Here is a 16,735-nt window from a genome sequence, read left to right as displayed (position 1 = left end):
GAGGGGATTCTTAAATCACTAAAACCAATGCCAAACTATGCTAAAATGGTTGTTGCTGGCAATCTGTCTAAAAAAGAAAACATTTTAAAAACATTTGACCACAGCTATTGCACTTTTAACAAGTTTAATCACTTTAATTGTGGATACAGTCAGAAATATATTTTCATATATTTTTTTTACGTTTATTTTAAAAACACAATAAACAGCCAAAACATATTTTCTCAAATGTTTTGTCAAATTTCTTTTGACTGTTTTGGCGCAATCTTGTAAATGAGTGATAAGTAGGTTAGTTGATGCTCCATTCAACAATATTAATTTTTGTTAGCTTTGTGTTTAAGGTAAAGAATTATAAAACTATTACGGCTCCGAACAATGTTTTGTGTCTAATTTATATGTTTTTTTTACAAGTAGCCATGTAATAAGCAAGCTAAAGTACATTCAGCATGGTTGTTTTCTTTAAATAAAGCGCCTTTGGTCTTATACAGCAGTCCGCCGCTTAGCATCAGGGAGCTGATATGCCTGTCAGGCTTTATTCTGCAAGAACAACCTCCTGGATGCACAGTACTTTATGCCTAATATAACAACTGATAAATCTACAAACACAAGGCTCATCTGGGTACTACCTATCATCTTAGTGGATATGCTGTACAGTGCATCCGGAAAGTATTCATAACGCTTCACTTTTGACACATTTTTTATGTTACAGCCTTATTCCAAAATGGATTCAATTAATTTCAATTCATTTTTTAAATTGTTGCAAATTTATTACAAATAAAAAACATGAAAAATTACATGTACTGTATGTACATATGTATTCACAGCCTTGACATTGAGCTGACATTCACTGCATTGTTGTGAAGCCACTTCATTTATATATGTATATATATATATATATATATGTATATATATATATATATATATATATATATATATATATATATATATATATATATATATATATATATATATATATATATATATATATGTATATGTATACATGTATTTGTGTGTATATATATATATATATAAATAAATGAAGTGGCTTCACAAAAACTCTGTGAATGTCAGCTCAATGTCAAGGCTGTGAGATGCTGTAAGATGAACCGTCGCCCCAGTCTGAGGTCAAGAGCACGCTGAAGCAGGTTTTCATTCAGGATGTCTCTGTACATTGCTGCATTCATCTTTCCCTCTATAATTAGTAGTATATGTATAATTAGTAGGGCTTTTTTCCTGCTGATGAAAAACATGCCCTCAGAATGATGCTGCCACCATCATGCTTCACTGTAGGGATGGTATTAACCTGGTAATGAGCAGTTGCTGGTTTTCTCCAAACGTAATGCCTGCCGTTCAATCAAAAGAGTTAAATTTTAGTCTCATCTAGGAAGAGTCCTGGTGGTTCCAAACATCTTCCACTTACGGATGACGGAGGCCATTGTGCTCATTGAAACTTTCAGAGCAGCAGAAATTTTTCTGTAACCTTCACCAGCCTTGTGCCTCGAGGCAATCCTGTCTCTGAGGTCTACAGACAATTCCTTTGTCTTCATGCTTGGTTTGTGCTTTGACATGCACTGTCAACACTGGGACCTTATATAGACAGGTTTATGCCTTTTCAAATCATGTCCAATCAACTGAATTTACCACAGGTGAACTCTAATTAAGCTGCTGAAACATCTCAAGGATGATCAGTGGAAACAGAATGGTCCTGAGCTCAATTTAGAGCTTCACGGCAAAGGCTGTGAATACTGATGTACATGTGATTTTTCAGGTGTTTTATTTTTATTAATTTGCAACAATTTCGAAAAATCTTTTTTCACATTGTCATTATGGTATTGTGTGTAGAATTTTGAGGAAATAAATTAATTTAATCCATTTTGGAATAAGGCTGTAACATAAAAAAATGTAGAAAAAGTGAAGCGCTATGAATACTTACCGGATGCACTGTAGGCTATTCATTCGTATATGCTAATTATGCTACTGTTTGGCACCATCTTGCCTCTGAATATCAAGTATGCTGGTGTAAGCTACATCCAACTGTTTAAGCTTTAAATTTATACAAAGAGCGAGCAATTTATTACAGTTCAAATCAATGTTTTATGTCCAATTGTTTAGTTTTATGGGAAGCAGCTGTGTGTTAAGGACTTTGCATCGGCTGCTGATTAGCCCGTCAGGCTTTGTTCTGTGAGAACAACCAGATAGATCCCAGTGCATTTAACTTCTGTGTCTTCAGTTTTTGTCTTGTTTCATCTTTTCTATGTGGTGTTTATTTATTTTTTTTTATTATTTTTTGTCTTTGCTCACAAACCATGACAAAATGACACTCAATAATGTAAGCTCACACAGTGTCAAAACAACATGATATTATCTTTCATGATACATTTCACACACCCAAAACTTACACACTTTAATATGTTTGAACATGTTGTCTTGGCTCATAAAGCTGCTATTTTGGAGCAAATGTGTCACGTTGAGAGCAACGCAGGCTGGGCTGTGATATGAAGTGCAATAAATTGAAGTACAAAAATAAATCGTTTAATGGGTCTGTGGTAATCAGTGAATACACGTAGACATCTAAAAGTATTCTTTATATAGAAAAGGCTTTGTACGTGTCTTTTAATATTCTGTGTTATTTTCTATTTGCAAGGTTTTCAAATCTCTTGCAAGGCAACTGTGCTGTTGGCTCCAGGAATAACAATGAATGTATTGTGCCGTCAGCACCTCCATCAGGTAAATATTACAATAATGTCTTGACATTACATACACTACAATGATAATTTGCACATTGCACTGGTTTGAATTAAAGCCATCTTCAGCTTGTAGTTGAAGGGTAGTTCACCCAAAAATAAAAATTCTATCATCATTTACTCACCCTCATATCATTCAGTCCACCAGTCCAAGTTTGGGACACAAAATAAGATATTTTGAAGATATGTTTTTGACCACATAGTTTTGGTTACCACTGATTTACTTTGTATTGTAAAAATATTATAGAAGTCAGTGTAAGGTAAGTATTCTTCAAAATATTGTTATCCACAAAAGAGTTTTGGTGAACTAACCCTTCAACCCTGAAAGACTAAATATGGGAAAATAAAGAACAACCTTTCAGATGTCAAAATGTCATTTTTTTTACATTATTGACATTTTAGAAAGTTTTTAGGGAAGTTTTGTAATATTGATTTGCAACATTGGGTCTTTGAGGTAGCAAAAATTCTGTAATTTTACTCACTTTCTCAATAAATTAAAGAACATCCAAAAGCTTTATTTACAGGATGTAGTGCTTATGCAAGCCTTTTACAACATCCTATATATCATGCCAATGATTATAAATTATTTTAAAATTATATAGAATATTTGTTCATACTAATATTTATGAAATCCGATTTAATAAATAAACTTCGATATTACCTGAAAAAAAAGACTATTTTTCAAGCTAAAAATTCATTTAAAAATCACAAAGGAAAATCCACTTTTTTGCAAATAGGCTCATTTTCCATTTTCCAAATTCCTACAAATATCCAGTTAAGTTTGAATATTTTTCAATCTATTCAGCCGATTTTCAGCCGAAAGGCAGGGGCTTAGCATAAATCATTGAATTGGATCAGACCGTTAGCATTTGATCAAACAATAAAAAAAACTCTTCTGTAGTTCCATTATAAAAACCAGCATGTATCCATAAATAGGTTTTTCCACATTGATGAGATGGGAAGCTTAACTCTATGTACAGTTGAAGTCAGAATTATTAGCCCACTTGAATTATTAGCCCCCCTGTTTATTTTTTCCCCAATTTCTGTTTAACGGAGAGATGTGTTTTCAACACATTTCTAAACATAATTAGTTTTAATAACTCATTTCTAATAACTGATTTCTTTTATCTTTGCAATGATGACAGTAAATAATATTATACTATATATTTTTCAAGACACTTTTATACAGCTTAAAGGGCCATTTAAAGGCTTAACTAGGTTAATTAGGTTAACTAGGCAGGTTAGGGTTATTAGGCAAGTTATTGTATAATGATGGTTTGTTCTGTAGACTATAGAAAAATATATATAGCTTAAAGGGGCTAATAATTTTGACCATAAAATGGTTTTTAAAAAAATAAAAAATGCTTTTATTCTAGCCAAAAAAACAAAATCAAAATAAGACTTTCTCAAGATGAAAAAATATTATCAGACATACTGTAAAAATGTCCATGCTCAGTTAAACATCATTTGGGAAATATTTAAAAAAGAAACAAAAATCATTGGGGGGGTAATAATTCTGACTTCATCTGTAATGTTCAAGATGTACAAGAGAATCTTTCTACCTCTTTGACCTGTGAAATAACAACATCGACACAAGATAAAAAAAAAAGAAAGCATTTTAAAAGCTTTGAACAGTATTTAAACATCTGCAGGATTGACACAGTAACTGAATATTAACACCTTTTGATTGTGCAAACCACGTTCACAAAAATGTGAGCAGGTTTATTTACAGTAAGTACAGCTAGAACTGATGTTGACTATGACTATAAAAACAGTCGGCCTGAAAGGGTTAAGTAGTTTTTAGCAGCCCAAAGTAGCTGTTTAGCTGATATTCACCACAAGGGGGCACTTCAGCCCAATGTATAATTTTGTTATCCAGAATTAAAAGTGTTTTCCATCTTCATCTTCAAAATTCTACATTAAAATTTTATTGAGTACAAATATTTTTATCAACTTTTATCTCTTTCAGAACGAGTGATAGGAATATTTATATGTTGTAGCTTTTGTTATTATATTAATTTATGTACAGTATTTATTAATATTTGTAATTAAATTAACTTTTACATTTTTTAACTGTTGGTAATTATAGTTAGTTTGGCTAATTTTGTAATATTTAAAAATATGTCTTTATTCTTAATTAACTTTGTTTTTAGCTTTTGTAATTTTAGTATTTCAGTATATAAAAGAATATTATTAAATGTCATTATAGGAGGATCTTGCTGACAGAATAGACAGACCCCTATCTGTTAAAATAAAAAAAACTTTTCTCTTTTCAGCTGACAACTCAGATGGAGTTTATGCCTCAATTCCTGGATTTCCACAAGAAACCTCGAACATCACTGCTTCTGAGAACGGCAAATACCAGGCTCTATATGACTATGTGGCTCAGGTAAAACAACACAAGAGGGAGAAAAAAAATAAACTTGCTTTAAGGCATAGTTCACACAAACAATGACAATTCTGTCATCATTTACTCAAACTTGATTTGTTCAAAGTTTATTTCTTCTGTTGAACACAAAAGATGGTGGCACCGATTGACTTCCATATTTATTCATTTCCTACTATGGAAGTCAAAGAGTGCCAACAACCAGCATTTTTAAAATATCTTCTTTTACATTCAAAGAAATAAAGAAACCCATAAAAACCACAAGAGGTATAATTTTGGGTGAACTATCTCTTTAAAAGCAATAGTATAAAATATGCATTCATAATAATAAAAATGTTGTATCACTTTATTTTGATGGTCCCTTTAATGCATTTTGTTAAATTTAAGTTACATTGCATCCACATGCCAACTCTCAATAGATTATAAGTAGACTGTTAAGTTAGGGTTAGTGTAAGTTGACATGGACTGGAAAAGTTTCTTATAGTCAGTTAAATGTCTGTTGAAGCAGAATGAACAGATATTAAGCAGACAGTCTACTAATACTCAAATGAGAAGTAATTGGCATGTAGTTGCAACTTTTAGTCAAAATGTGCAATAGGGACCATCAAAATAAAGTCTTACCAAAATCTTAAAAAAATCTTAAAAAAAGTTTTTATTTTATTTTATTTTTTTAATTACCTTTTTTTTTTACACGAACCAATTATTTAACTTCTCAAGACCTCAGTATGTCATCAGGAGCCATGAGTATTGATTTGGACTTGTGTTTATCAATAAAAAAAAACTGTCAACATTCACTACCATTACATGAATCACCAAGGATCACAGATTGAGCTAAAAATAATCAAATCAGTAAAAATCGATTTTCTTCTGAAGTAAAAATAACTCACCAGCATCTTGGATGATGTGGGTGAGTAAATTAATAGGATTTTTCTTTTTTTTGGACGAAGCATCCCTTTATGCATCGGACTATGTGCAAGCTTTCTGTGCATGAGAAATTTTTCAGAAACAAATACGAAAAAATGCAACATTTAACACTTCAGCATGTAAAGACCAAATCAAAGAAAGACAATTCAAGAGTTCACACTTAGCTGATGATTGATTATAAAGCTTAATTGGCATGCTGTCCCAGGAGAGAGCCCTTAGCTCACAAGATCCTTGAGCCTGGAGCTCCCTCCCCTTTGCAAGGCGAGAGGGGAGTTTGAGCTCAGGTAGATCTCGAGAACTCCCCTGCTGTAGTAGCTAATGAACAGAGATAGTGCTCTTAAGAGATTACTACTTACTAGGAGCATGTCTATGGTGCAGATTTGGATTAGTCAATTAACTTTAGTTGTTAAGTTGCATGTTTTCGGATGGTGGGAGGTAACCCGGGGGAAATGCACGTGAGCACGTGGAGAATGTGTAAACTCCACACAGAAACGTCGACTAGCTTGGTGAAGACTAGAACCAGTGACGTTCTTGCTGTGAGGCAACAGTGCTAACCATTGGGCCACCGTGCCACCCATCTTGTATTCTTCAAAACAAAGATGGTTGTTTTATGGAACTTAGAGTATTTATAGTGGCTTATAAATCGTCTTATTGGTGAATCATAAATGGAATAATGCGGGACCAGCCGCAAGCAATCATAAGCACGTGATCATCTCAAAATTAGTTTATAAATAAACTTCACTAATCGAAAAAGAAGAGGTTATTACTTCTAGATCGCAGCAGGGGGCTTCTAGTGGACACATTTACTTTTTATGGAGAACACTCTAAACTGACGCAACTGGGTTTGTCACTTTTTAGGGGTCCCCTACATATTTCTGTTGTCTGTGCTGTTTGCTGTGCATTTCTGTATTTGCATGTGTTGTGAAAATTTGCCATTTTCTCACTCAGTTTTGTTATTTCTCAATTATTAGTTTTTACATTTGTATTTTTTCTTAACTTTTTCTTAGCATGTTTAAACTCTCTGAGCCACCGTAGATTCTCATATGTTACCTTTAACATTCTACTGAAGCAGAAATAGTAATAATATTATTATTATTACTACTACTACTACTACTACTACTACTACTAATAATAATAATAATAATAATAATAATAATAATAATGATAAAGTACACCTTGGAAATTAACTGGAAAAGTTCAATTTGGGGTGAACTATACTTTAAAAGTTTGCATGTTTATTCAAAAAATCTCTATTAGCTGTTACCTAAAAGCCAAAATATAATAATATGTATAATGTGTTTATAATGTTAGATGATGATGTTTTGTTTACACCATGTTTTGGTGATTGTGTGCGTGTGTATGTAGGGTCCAGATGAGCTCTCCATAGCTGTGGGTGAAGTGCTGCTGGTGGTGGAGCAGGGTGGAGACGGATGGTGGACGGTGGAGAGAAATGGTCAGACTGGACTGGTGCCGGGCTCATACTTGGCAATAATATGAATCAACTCTCCATGTCCTTAAACGCCCCTCTAATAGCACAGCAATTAAAGCCATTCCTATGAAGCTTTATGTTTGCGTACATCCAAGCCATAAAAAACTATCAATAGAGTAGTGCGTTATTTTGTATAATAAAAATATCAATATTGTTGAAATAGAGATTTATATTTATTAGACAGAGTATTTATTGTGAATAAAAAACATCAACAACAAGAGAATGTATAAGACAATAACAAGGCACTACGGAACTACCATGATTTCGTTCATGTGAAAATAGTATAAACAGTGTACACTACCTGACAAAAGTCTTGTTGTCGATCCCAGCTGTAAGAGCAACAAATAATAACTTGACTTCTAGTTGATCATTTGGAAAAGTATCAGAAGGTAGATATTTCCCATGAATCATCTGTTGAACTGCATCCGAATCATCATAAATACTGCAGAAGACCTATTGGAATCCACATGGACCCAAGATTCTGACAGAAATCAGTCAAGTTTGGTGAAGGAAAAAAATCATGGTTTGGGGTTATATTCAGTATGGGGGCAGCCGGGAGATCTGCAGAGTGGATGGCAACATCAACAGCCTGAGGTGTCAAAACATTTGTGCTGCCCTTTACATTACAAACCACAAGAGAAGGCAAATTCTTCAGCAGGATGGTGCTCCTTCGCAAACGTCAGCCTCCACATCAAAGTTCCTGAAAGCAAAGAAGATCAAGGTGCTCTAGGATTGGCCAGCCCAGTCACCAGACATGAACATTATTGAGCATGTCTGAGATAAGATAGAAGAGACATTGAAGATGAATCCAAAGAATCTTAATGAACTCTGGGAGTCCTGCAAGAATGCTTTCTTTGCCATTCCAGATGACTTTATTAATAAGTTATTTGAGTCATTGCAGAGATGTATGGATGCAGTCCTCCAAGCTCATAAGAGTCATACACAATATTAATTCTTTTCCCACTGCACCATGACTTTATATTCTATACTGTACATTATTTCTGTTAAGTTACAAGACTTTTGTCTTATCAAAGTCAGACCTTACTGTCCTAAATAAATAATTTAAAAATCAAGGCATGATCATATTTTATTTTGGTAAAATAAGCATTATCTAGAGGCCTTTGCCTTTCATAAAAGCCACCTCTGATTCCAAATCATAAACTAGAAGTCAAGTTATTATCTGTTGTTCCTAAAACTTGGATAGGCGACAAGACTTTTGTCAGGTAGTGTAATGTACATATCTTTACAGAATGTCATATGTAGTAAGGTTTTTAAAGTTAAACAATGGGATAAACATGAGGTCAGATATACATTTTTTACATATTAACCACAATAGTTAGTTGTTTATAACTTCTTAACACAATTTTATTTTATTTTTGTTGTCAAATTCAATCAGATTGTTTTTTTAAAGTTTGATTTTGCAACAAAGCAATCCACAGTCAGACATTTCAAATCAAACTATTGATTTTTGAACATTATTTTTTTTGACTTGTGAAATGTGGTGAACAATAAAGCTGGATAAAGGTAAAGCACATTGCCTTTGTCTAAATGTAACTTGGGTAGTGGTTTGTATGTTGAGAAGGTCAAAGTTTAACTGACCGAGAGCACCGAAAGAAGAAACTATCCCTTTGAAACTTTTAACAGACTGACCTTCTTTGTGTCCTTAAGTTTCAAGTTTCCAAAAGGCGAAGGAATCAGTCCGCGGACATTTAAAAGCATTTCTCAGTGTCATTTTTTGGAAATGTGAAGGATATTTTAGGCACATAATGTACATATTTTATAATCTGTCAATATCTGCAAGATAGTAGGAAGCCTAAAATACAAGATGTATAACAGTTTTTAGCATTAGTGAATTTATTATATACATTTGAGTATATGCTATCTATAGATTTACATTTACATTTACATTTAGTCATTTAGCAGACGCTTTTATCCAAAGCGATTTACAAATGAGGACAAGGAAGCAATTTACACAACTATAAGAGCAGCAGTGAACAAGTGCTATAGACAAGTTTCAGGTGTGTAAAAGTCTAAGAGGCAAAACAGTAGTAGAAAATTTTTTTATTTTATTTTTTTTTTTTTGAGAAAGAGAGAGAAAGAGGGCTCAGTTAGTGGTATAGCCAGAGAGGCAATTGCAGATTAGGAAGGAAAGTGGAGACTAAACAGTTGCGTTTTTAGTCGTTTCTTGAAGACAGCAAGTGACTCTGCTGTTCTGATGTAGTTAGGGAGTTCATTCCACCAACTGGGCAGATTGAATGTGAGAGTTCGGGAAAGTGATTTCTTCCCTCTTTGGGATGGAACAACGAGGCGACGTTCATTCACAGAACGCAAGTTTCTGGAGGGCACATATATCTGCAGAAGTGAGAGCAGATACGAAGGAGCAAAGCCAGAGGTCACTTTGTAAGCAAACATCAGAGCTTTGAATTTGATGCGGGCAGCAACTGGCAGCCAGTGCAAACGGGTGAGTAGCGGAGTGACATGTGCTCTTTTGGGTTCATCAAAGACCACTCGTGCTGCTGCGTTCTGAAGCAGCTGAAGAGCTTTGATAGAACTAGCTGGTAGCCCGGCTAGCAGAGAGTTGCAATAGTCCAGTTTGGAGAGGACAAGAGCTTGAACAATGAGTTGAGCTGTATGTTCAGACAGGAAGGGTCGGACCTTTCTGATGTTGTAGAGTGCGAATCTGCAAGACCGAGCAGTTCTAGAAATGTGGTCAGAGAAGTTCAGTTGGTCATCAATCGTAACTCCAAGGCTTTTTACCATTTTGGATGCAGTGATGGTTGCTCCATCCATCTGGATTGAAAAGTTATGGTGAAGAGTCGGGTTGGCAGAAACTTCAAGCATTTCCGTTTTCATGAGGTTAAGCTGGAGATGATGATCTTTCATCCAGAGTGAAATGTCTGACAGGCAGGCTGAAATGCGAGCTGGAACCGAGGGATCATCAGGGTGGAAAGAGAGGTATAGCTGGGTGTCATCAGCATAGCAGTGGTAGGAAAAACCATGTTTCTGGATGACTGTTCCTAAAGATGCCGTGTAGATAGAGAAGAGAAGTGGCCCAAGCACAGAGCCCTGAGGTACCCCAGTGTTTAGATGCTGTAGGTTGGACACCTCTCCCCTCCACGACACCCTGAATGACCTGTCCGAGAGGTAGGAACTGAACCATTGAATAACAGTGCCTGCGACGCCCAGTGACTCAAGCGTAGATAGCAGGATCTGGTGGTTTACAGTGTCAAAAGCAGCTGATAAATCCAGCAAGATGAGGACAGATGATTTAGAGTCTGCTTTAGCCAGTCTGAGATCCTCCACGACCGAGAGCAGGGCAGTCTCAGTTGAGTGGCCTTTCTTAAAGCCAGATTGCTTGTTGTCCATGAGGTTGTTTTGAGTAAGAAAGTCTAGGACTTGATTGAACACTACTTTCTCCAAAATCTTGGCCATGAATGGAAGCAGGGATACCGGTCGGTAGTTTTCAAGTAGCGTTTGATCCAGGTTGTGTTTCTTTAGCAGAGGGGTTACCCTAGCCTGCTTAAATGAAGTAGGGAATAGACCAGAGTCAAGAGATGTGTTAATTATGTGAGTCAGTGTTGGTATGACTGCAGGAGAAATGGCTTGCAGATGAGAGGGAATGGGATCTAGCGGACAGGTGGTTGCATGGCTTGATAGCACGAGATTGGACACCTCAGACTCAGAGAGCTAGGAGAAAGAGGTGAGTGTGTGTGGTGTTGGTGGTGTATCTTGCGTGTTTGTTGTAGGTGCAGCAAATTGAGCACTGATTTTTGCAGTTTTGGTGCAAAAGAATGTAGCAAAGTCATCAGTAAGGAGTGTGGAGGATGCGGGTGGAGGAGGAGGGTAGAGGAGGGAGGAAAATGTTTTAAAAAGCAAGCGAGGATTGGTGGCACTGTTGACTTTCTGACGGAAGTATGTCTGCTTTGCAGAAGTAACCTCAGTCGAGAAAGAAGACAGAAGAGTTTGGTATGTTAGATGCTGCAGTTATTTGATTAAAATACAGTGAAAACAGTAATATTGTACATTTTATCAGCATTTATATTAAATTAGTTTCTTAAAATATTATTTATTCTTGTGATATGAAGCCAGATTTTCCTCATCATATGAGCTTTCAGAAATGTAAATATTTTAAATGTATTGAAATGTTTAGGAAAGATATAAATGAGCTATCTGGAAGCAGTCAAGTTTACAAAAGTGATTTAATGTGAAAATAAATGTATGCATGTTCCATTCGTATGCATCGTTCAGTTTTTAAAATGCATTAAAGAATGAGTGAGGATATAAAATGTTCTTAAAGTTTAAAGTAATGAAAACCTCTTAACCTCTTCTAGTGAGACCGGCAGGGGGCGCTCAACCTGTGCTCTGCGTGGTTCCTAACGCCCCAGAATATTGATGGGCCTATTATTTTTCAATGCATCCTACTCCTCCTGCCACGTCTTTAAAATGTAAACGTTGATAAAAGATCTCATCTCTGAAGGAGGAATTTGACATTTGTTCACCACTTGCTTCAAAGCGTCCTAGCAGTAGCAGTTTTCAGAACATATGAGAAGCGCTCTTGAAAACAACACCGTGCGTACTCTTTATTAGGTTATCTAGTTTAAAGGTTTCACATTGCTCTTTTTTCACAGATCCTGTTTCACCTCCAGCAGGTTTTGTTTCCTTACAGTGTGTTTAACTGTAGAGGGGAAACCCTTATGACAGCCACATTAATTGCGTTTCAGCAGTCTACTATTAATAACCTGCAAACGCTGTGTGCTGTTATTAATGGATCCAAGAACACAGCCATCTGACTTACCCCCTACTCTAAATAACGTGTGCTGGTATGTTGGTAAGCATGCACCACACAGTGAGCAGATGGACACACACACACACACACACGCACACACTTCCCCCTCCCTGGGAAACCACTGAACTCTGACCCCATCGTGCAATATTAAGTGTTTGGAGCCTGACTGAAGAAACACCCCATGCTGTTTCTGAAAGCCTTTATGCATTATGGAAGAGCTGAGTTACAGCTATGAATGAAACTTCAAGATGTTACACAGTCATGTGAAAAAGTCAGGACACCACAACCTTCCAAAGTTTTCCATATCAGGAGATATACAAATACCTCATCTTTGGCAGGTCTTAAAATTTGGAAATTAAAATTTCAGTTGAATAACAACATACAGCATTATCTAGTGGTGTAGTTCACAAATCTCACGGTTCGAATCACGTTATGTTTTTTTTAGTCGCGAATCAGACCATTTTTCAGATCAGCCAAAAAGGAGGAGACAAATGTCATATGCTTTCCATTTATGACAAAAACAGTAACGTATGACACTTTTAGTTTTAACAAAAAGAACTTAGAACCTGTAATTTTATTACAAATAAAATGAAGAAGTAATCAGCTGAATAAAAATAAAGAGTAAAATATTCAGTACTGTCATCAATTAACTATCACTACCAGGGCATAGCAACCGTGGGGGACGTGTCCCCCTCACTTTTAGAGACAGACCATTTAGAAACAGGTGATTAATAATTATATGAACGTATGATCTCATACAGCCGTCCCCCCCACTTTTAAAATGTCTGCTACGCCCCTGGTTACTACTACTGTTGCTGATAACGCTGAATGTAGAAACCTAACATTTTAATGTGTACAATTCCTATTTATTTTTAGTTTATTTACAATAAATGATTCAGTTATTCACTCATAAAACTTCATGTTTCATTGCTGGATGTGTCAATTTTAAAGAATTATTCAGTGGCATATTTTTTAATGGCTGACTGTCGCCACCTATTGGTTAAATAATGTAATTGCTGCCTTCAACTTTCATTTTTGAGCACATGAGGGTGATTTTAATCTTTGCCATAAACATCAGTGGTTTTATCTAAACTATAAACTGTTCTCCCAGTACTTCTGTGTTATTTGACTGTTTGTAATTTCATAACTAACAAAAGACTAAAAACAGAATCTCTTGATTTTTGTGTTTTTAGATTTGAATGCAGCGATTTGTAATATTAATAAACTTATGGAAATCGGCTGCAGCGCAATCTCACGGCAATTCGTAACTTTTTGATTTAGTGGCTAATTTGTATGAATTCGTACGATCTAATTCCTACAATTTAGTAAGATTTACTCATCACCCAATGACGGTTGGGGTTAGGGGTGGGGTTAGGTGCCACGCCTCCTTTTTAAAATCATACATTTTTGTACGACTGAACTCGCCACTAAACTTACAAAACGTAAAATGGTTACATTTCCTCTGTATAAGTTGTTGCATGGATGTTGAGATCCCGATCTTTAAATGATTAATCGTGCAGCTACACTAAACTTATTAATGCAAGCTAAACGAGTAGTGACAGAAAACACCTATAATAAGAAACCCACCACATCCTGAATAACCTACCACATCTTCTTCCCATCATTATATTTTACAGGAAAGCCTAAATGCTTTCATACATGTGATCTGAATGATGCGAGAGGCGATCTCTGCAATTGTTACAAATTTAGGATTAATCTACAAGTTAAAAAAAAAGTATTATTTTGCGGGTCACGTGTGTTCTGAATTGTGGGTTGTGATCCATACGAATCACAGAGCAACTATGATCTGTTACACCCCTAGTAATAACCAACATAAGTCAGGCACTGCTAATTAAATTCCTGAACTGACCATCAGCAGAAGAATAAAAAAAAATTATTCTTGGCCACAGATGGCTACTGAAATTGGTTTCAACAAACTGCTAAAAAGTTTGTTGGAACCATGTTCAATGGCCATCTGATAGCCAAGGACCACATCATTTTTAATTACGTCCCGAAATGGAAAACCATGAGATTCAATAGTGTGTTCTAGCCAGAGTGTGAATGGAGTATTCGTGAACGGAGGGTGTGTGGAGCACACAGACTTTTAATTTCAGCCAGCTAGCCTCAGCACTTGCGGTCAACTGTCTTTCGATTATAAAATTGTAATGTTTAAAGTCTGATTTCTTTAGAAATCTGTGATCTTCACTGCCTGATAGATATATACATATAAAGTGGGTCTCAGACTGGACAAGAAGCACTGCATCAAATTCCATTTCCCCCAGTCACGTCTTTAAAATACGACAGTTTATTTTACCTCAGTATTTTCTGCGCTAGCCTGCTGCTACTGAGGGCGCTAGCGGTTTACAAAGTCTTTCATCTTGTTTTACGCTTGAACAACTTGATGAATGCTGAAGTCTATATAACTGAATGTATTGTAATTACATTTTAACATCGATGCTGTAAAAGGAACCTTATGAAATTGAAAACAGTCACATGAACTGTTAATCGGAAGTTTATTATTGGCTGAAAAACGCTGTGTATGTAACCCATTACAGGGTGGTTTAACCCCGAAATTATTGCTTGATTTAATCAAACCTTTAATTAATGAGAAAAGGATTGCTCTTAAATAGTAACATTAATATTTTAAATATTAGATCATATAAATGAACATTTGACCCAGTGTTCCCATCTTAGCTCTTTTGTTGCTAGATTTATCAACTTTTTGTTCTACCATAACAGCTAGGACTGCAGGATATTGAAAACATCTGACATGGTGATATTTTGCTTTTCTGTGATTATATATTGTGATACAATCTCACCACATGACTTGAATAGCTCTAGTTGGAAAGAAATCATTCAATTGGATTGATTAAGTTGATTTTGTAAGGGTGCAAATGAGCAAATTGCAGGCAAAATTATTACAATAGAGTAGGCATGAGCCGGTATAAGAGTCTGACGGTATGATAAACTTGGATAAAAAGGTCACGGTTTCACGGTATGATGGGATTGTGAACACTGCTCTAAAATATTGTCTATTTTTAAATGTTGTGGTAAAAAAAACGACAACTTTTTCCCCCATTAAACACAATATATTTTACTTTAATAAAAATGTTAAATATTTTGGAGCAGTAATGTTAGGCTAAATAATTAAACTAAATCATTAACTTCTGCTGTCTTCATTAAATTCAAAAACACTGATTTCTTTACATCTCTGGATCTATTCTTTGCTTTGGATATAAAATAAATCCTCTGCCCAGTTTAGCTCTGTAGCATCCATCTTGAATGTTGGTTTAAGCGATTTGTTTTTCAGATGTCTGCTGAACCGTGGCCTGACCAATAGCTTTTGATGTGGAGAAACTGTTGTCCTAAAAAACTAAATAACAGAAAATTTTGGCGGTTTTAAAACTTTTCCAAACCGTGGTAAATGTTGAAACCAGTTATCGTGCAATGCCTCCAATAGAACAATAAAAAGTCAAATAAACAGTGCGTTGTGGTTGGCCAGAGAGTCAAACGGTGTTCCGCTGCAGAAACTGTAGTCTTTACTGTATTAACTCAGTAAAATAATTTTTGTGTCCAAATGCTTTAAACTCTCTTGAAATGCCTTTAAAATGCATGCAAAATGATAAAGTTTTACTCTGTTATGAGCTGCTTTTAGCAACTTTGAAAAAGTGACTCAAATCAAAAGAGCAGTAGTGGCTGCAGGCTTACCATCACTTTCACACGGCACCCACTGGCAGTGCAGAATCAGCATGTTTTCTTCAAGGCCTATATTTAGAGATTACAGCTTTCATACTGCCCACAATAGCAGTGATCATTTCAGTGGAGTCAATTTTTGCAGCGTTGCACTTCTTGCATGTCTTTGGTTGTGCGATGTAGTTTGGACAAAGTTGTTGGTGATTTTTCCTATTGTTAAGTCATGCAGTGTGAACACCCCAGTCGCCGATCTGTCCTACAGTGTAAATGCAGCACCGGCTGAACGCTAACCCAGATAGTCATACAGTGTGAAAACATCCGTGACATTATTACTTTGAAAATCATGTAGTCTGAACTCGGCATTACTCTCGAGAGCAGCGAAACCGAAACGAATTCGAATATATAGTACAGTACATTAAATGTCCAGTAGGTGGTGGTCAAAACCACAAGTGGCTATAGACGAATTACTGATTTGTAAACATAAAAGTTGCAGAAAAAAACAGGAGCGCTAGCATTTACAGTAAAGGAATGACATCCGATGCGGTACAGAGATTGTTGTTGTATTAGAGAGAAGTTATATTTTTTTTACATATTATTTACATAATGCCGGCGTATTATAACAGCTTGTCACCCAGTGATAAGCACAGTTATTCAGTAAAATTAACGGTGAAGTGAGCGGCGTTCGTCTGACAGGTTCATTTGTGATGGCACCCTTT

General features: G+C 35.7%; 1 protein-coding gene across 1 annotated transcript in view; it reads left to right on the top strand.

Annotated features, from left to right (window-relative positions):
* Window positions 1–9,344, top strand: part of pstpip1a (proline-serine-threonine phosphatase interacting protein 1a) — a 33,665-nt gene extending 24,321 nt beyond the window's left edge. The window contains exons 13-15 of the mRNA XM_056478270.1: window positions 2,642–2,724; window positions 5,018–5,130; window positions 7,417–9,344. Coding sequence (XP_056334245.1) covers window positions 2,642–2,724; window positions 5,018–5,130; window positions 7,417–7,548 — 328 coding nt within the window. The 3' untranslated portion in view covers window positions 7,549–9,344. The remainder of the gene's footprint in view (window positions 1–2,641; window positions 2,725–5,017; window positions 5,131–7,416) is intronic.
* The last annotated feature ends 7,391 nt before the right edge of the window (window positions 9,345–16,735 follow it).

Source organism: Danio aesculapii, chromosome 18 (genome assembly GCF_903798145.1).
Source record: "Danio aesculapii chromosome 18, fDanAes4.1, whole genome shotgun sequence".
Classification (NCBI taxonomy): Eukaryota; Metazoa; Chordata; class Actinopteri; order Cypriniformes; family Danionidae; genus Danio; species Danio aesculapii.
This window is presented reverse-complemented; position numbering and strand designations above follow the sequence as displayed.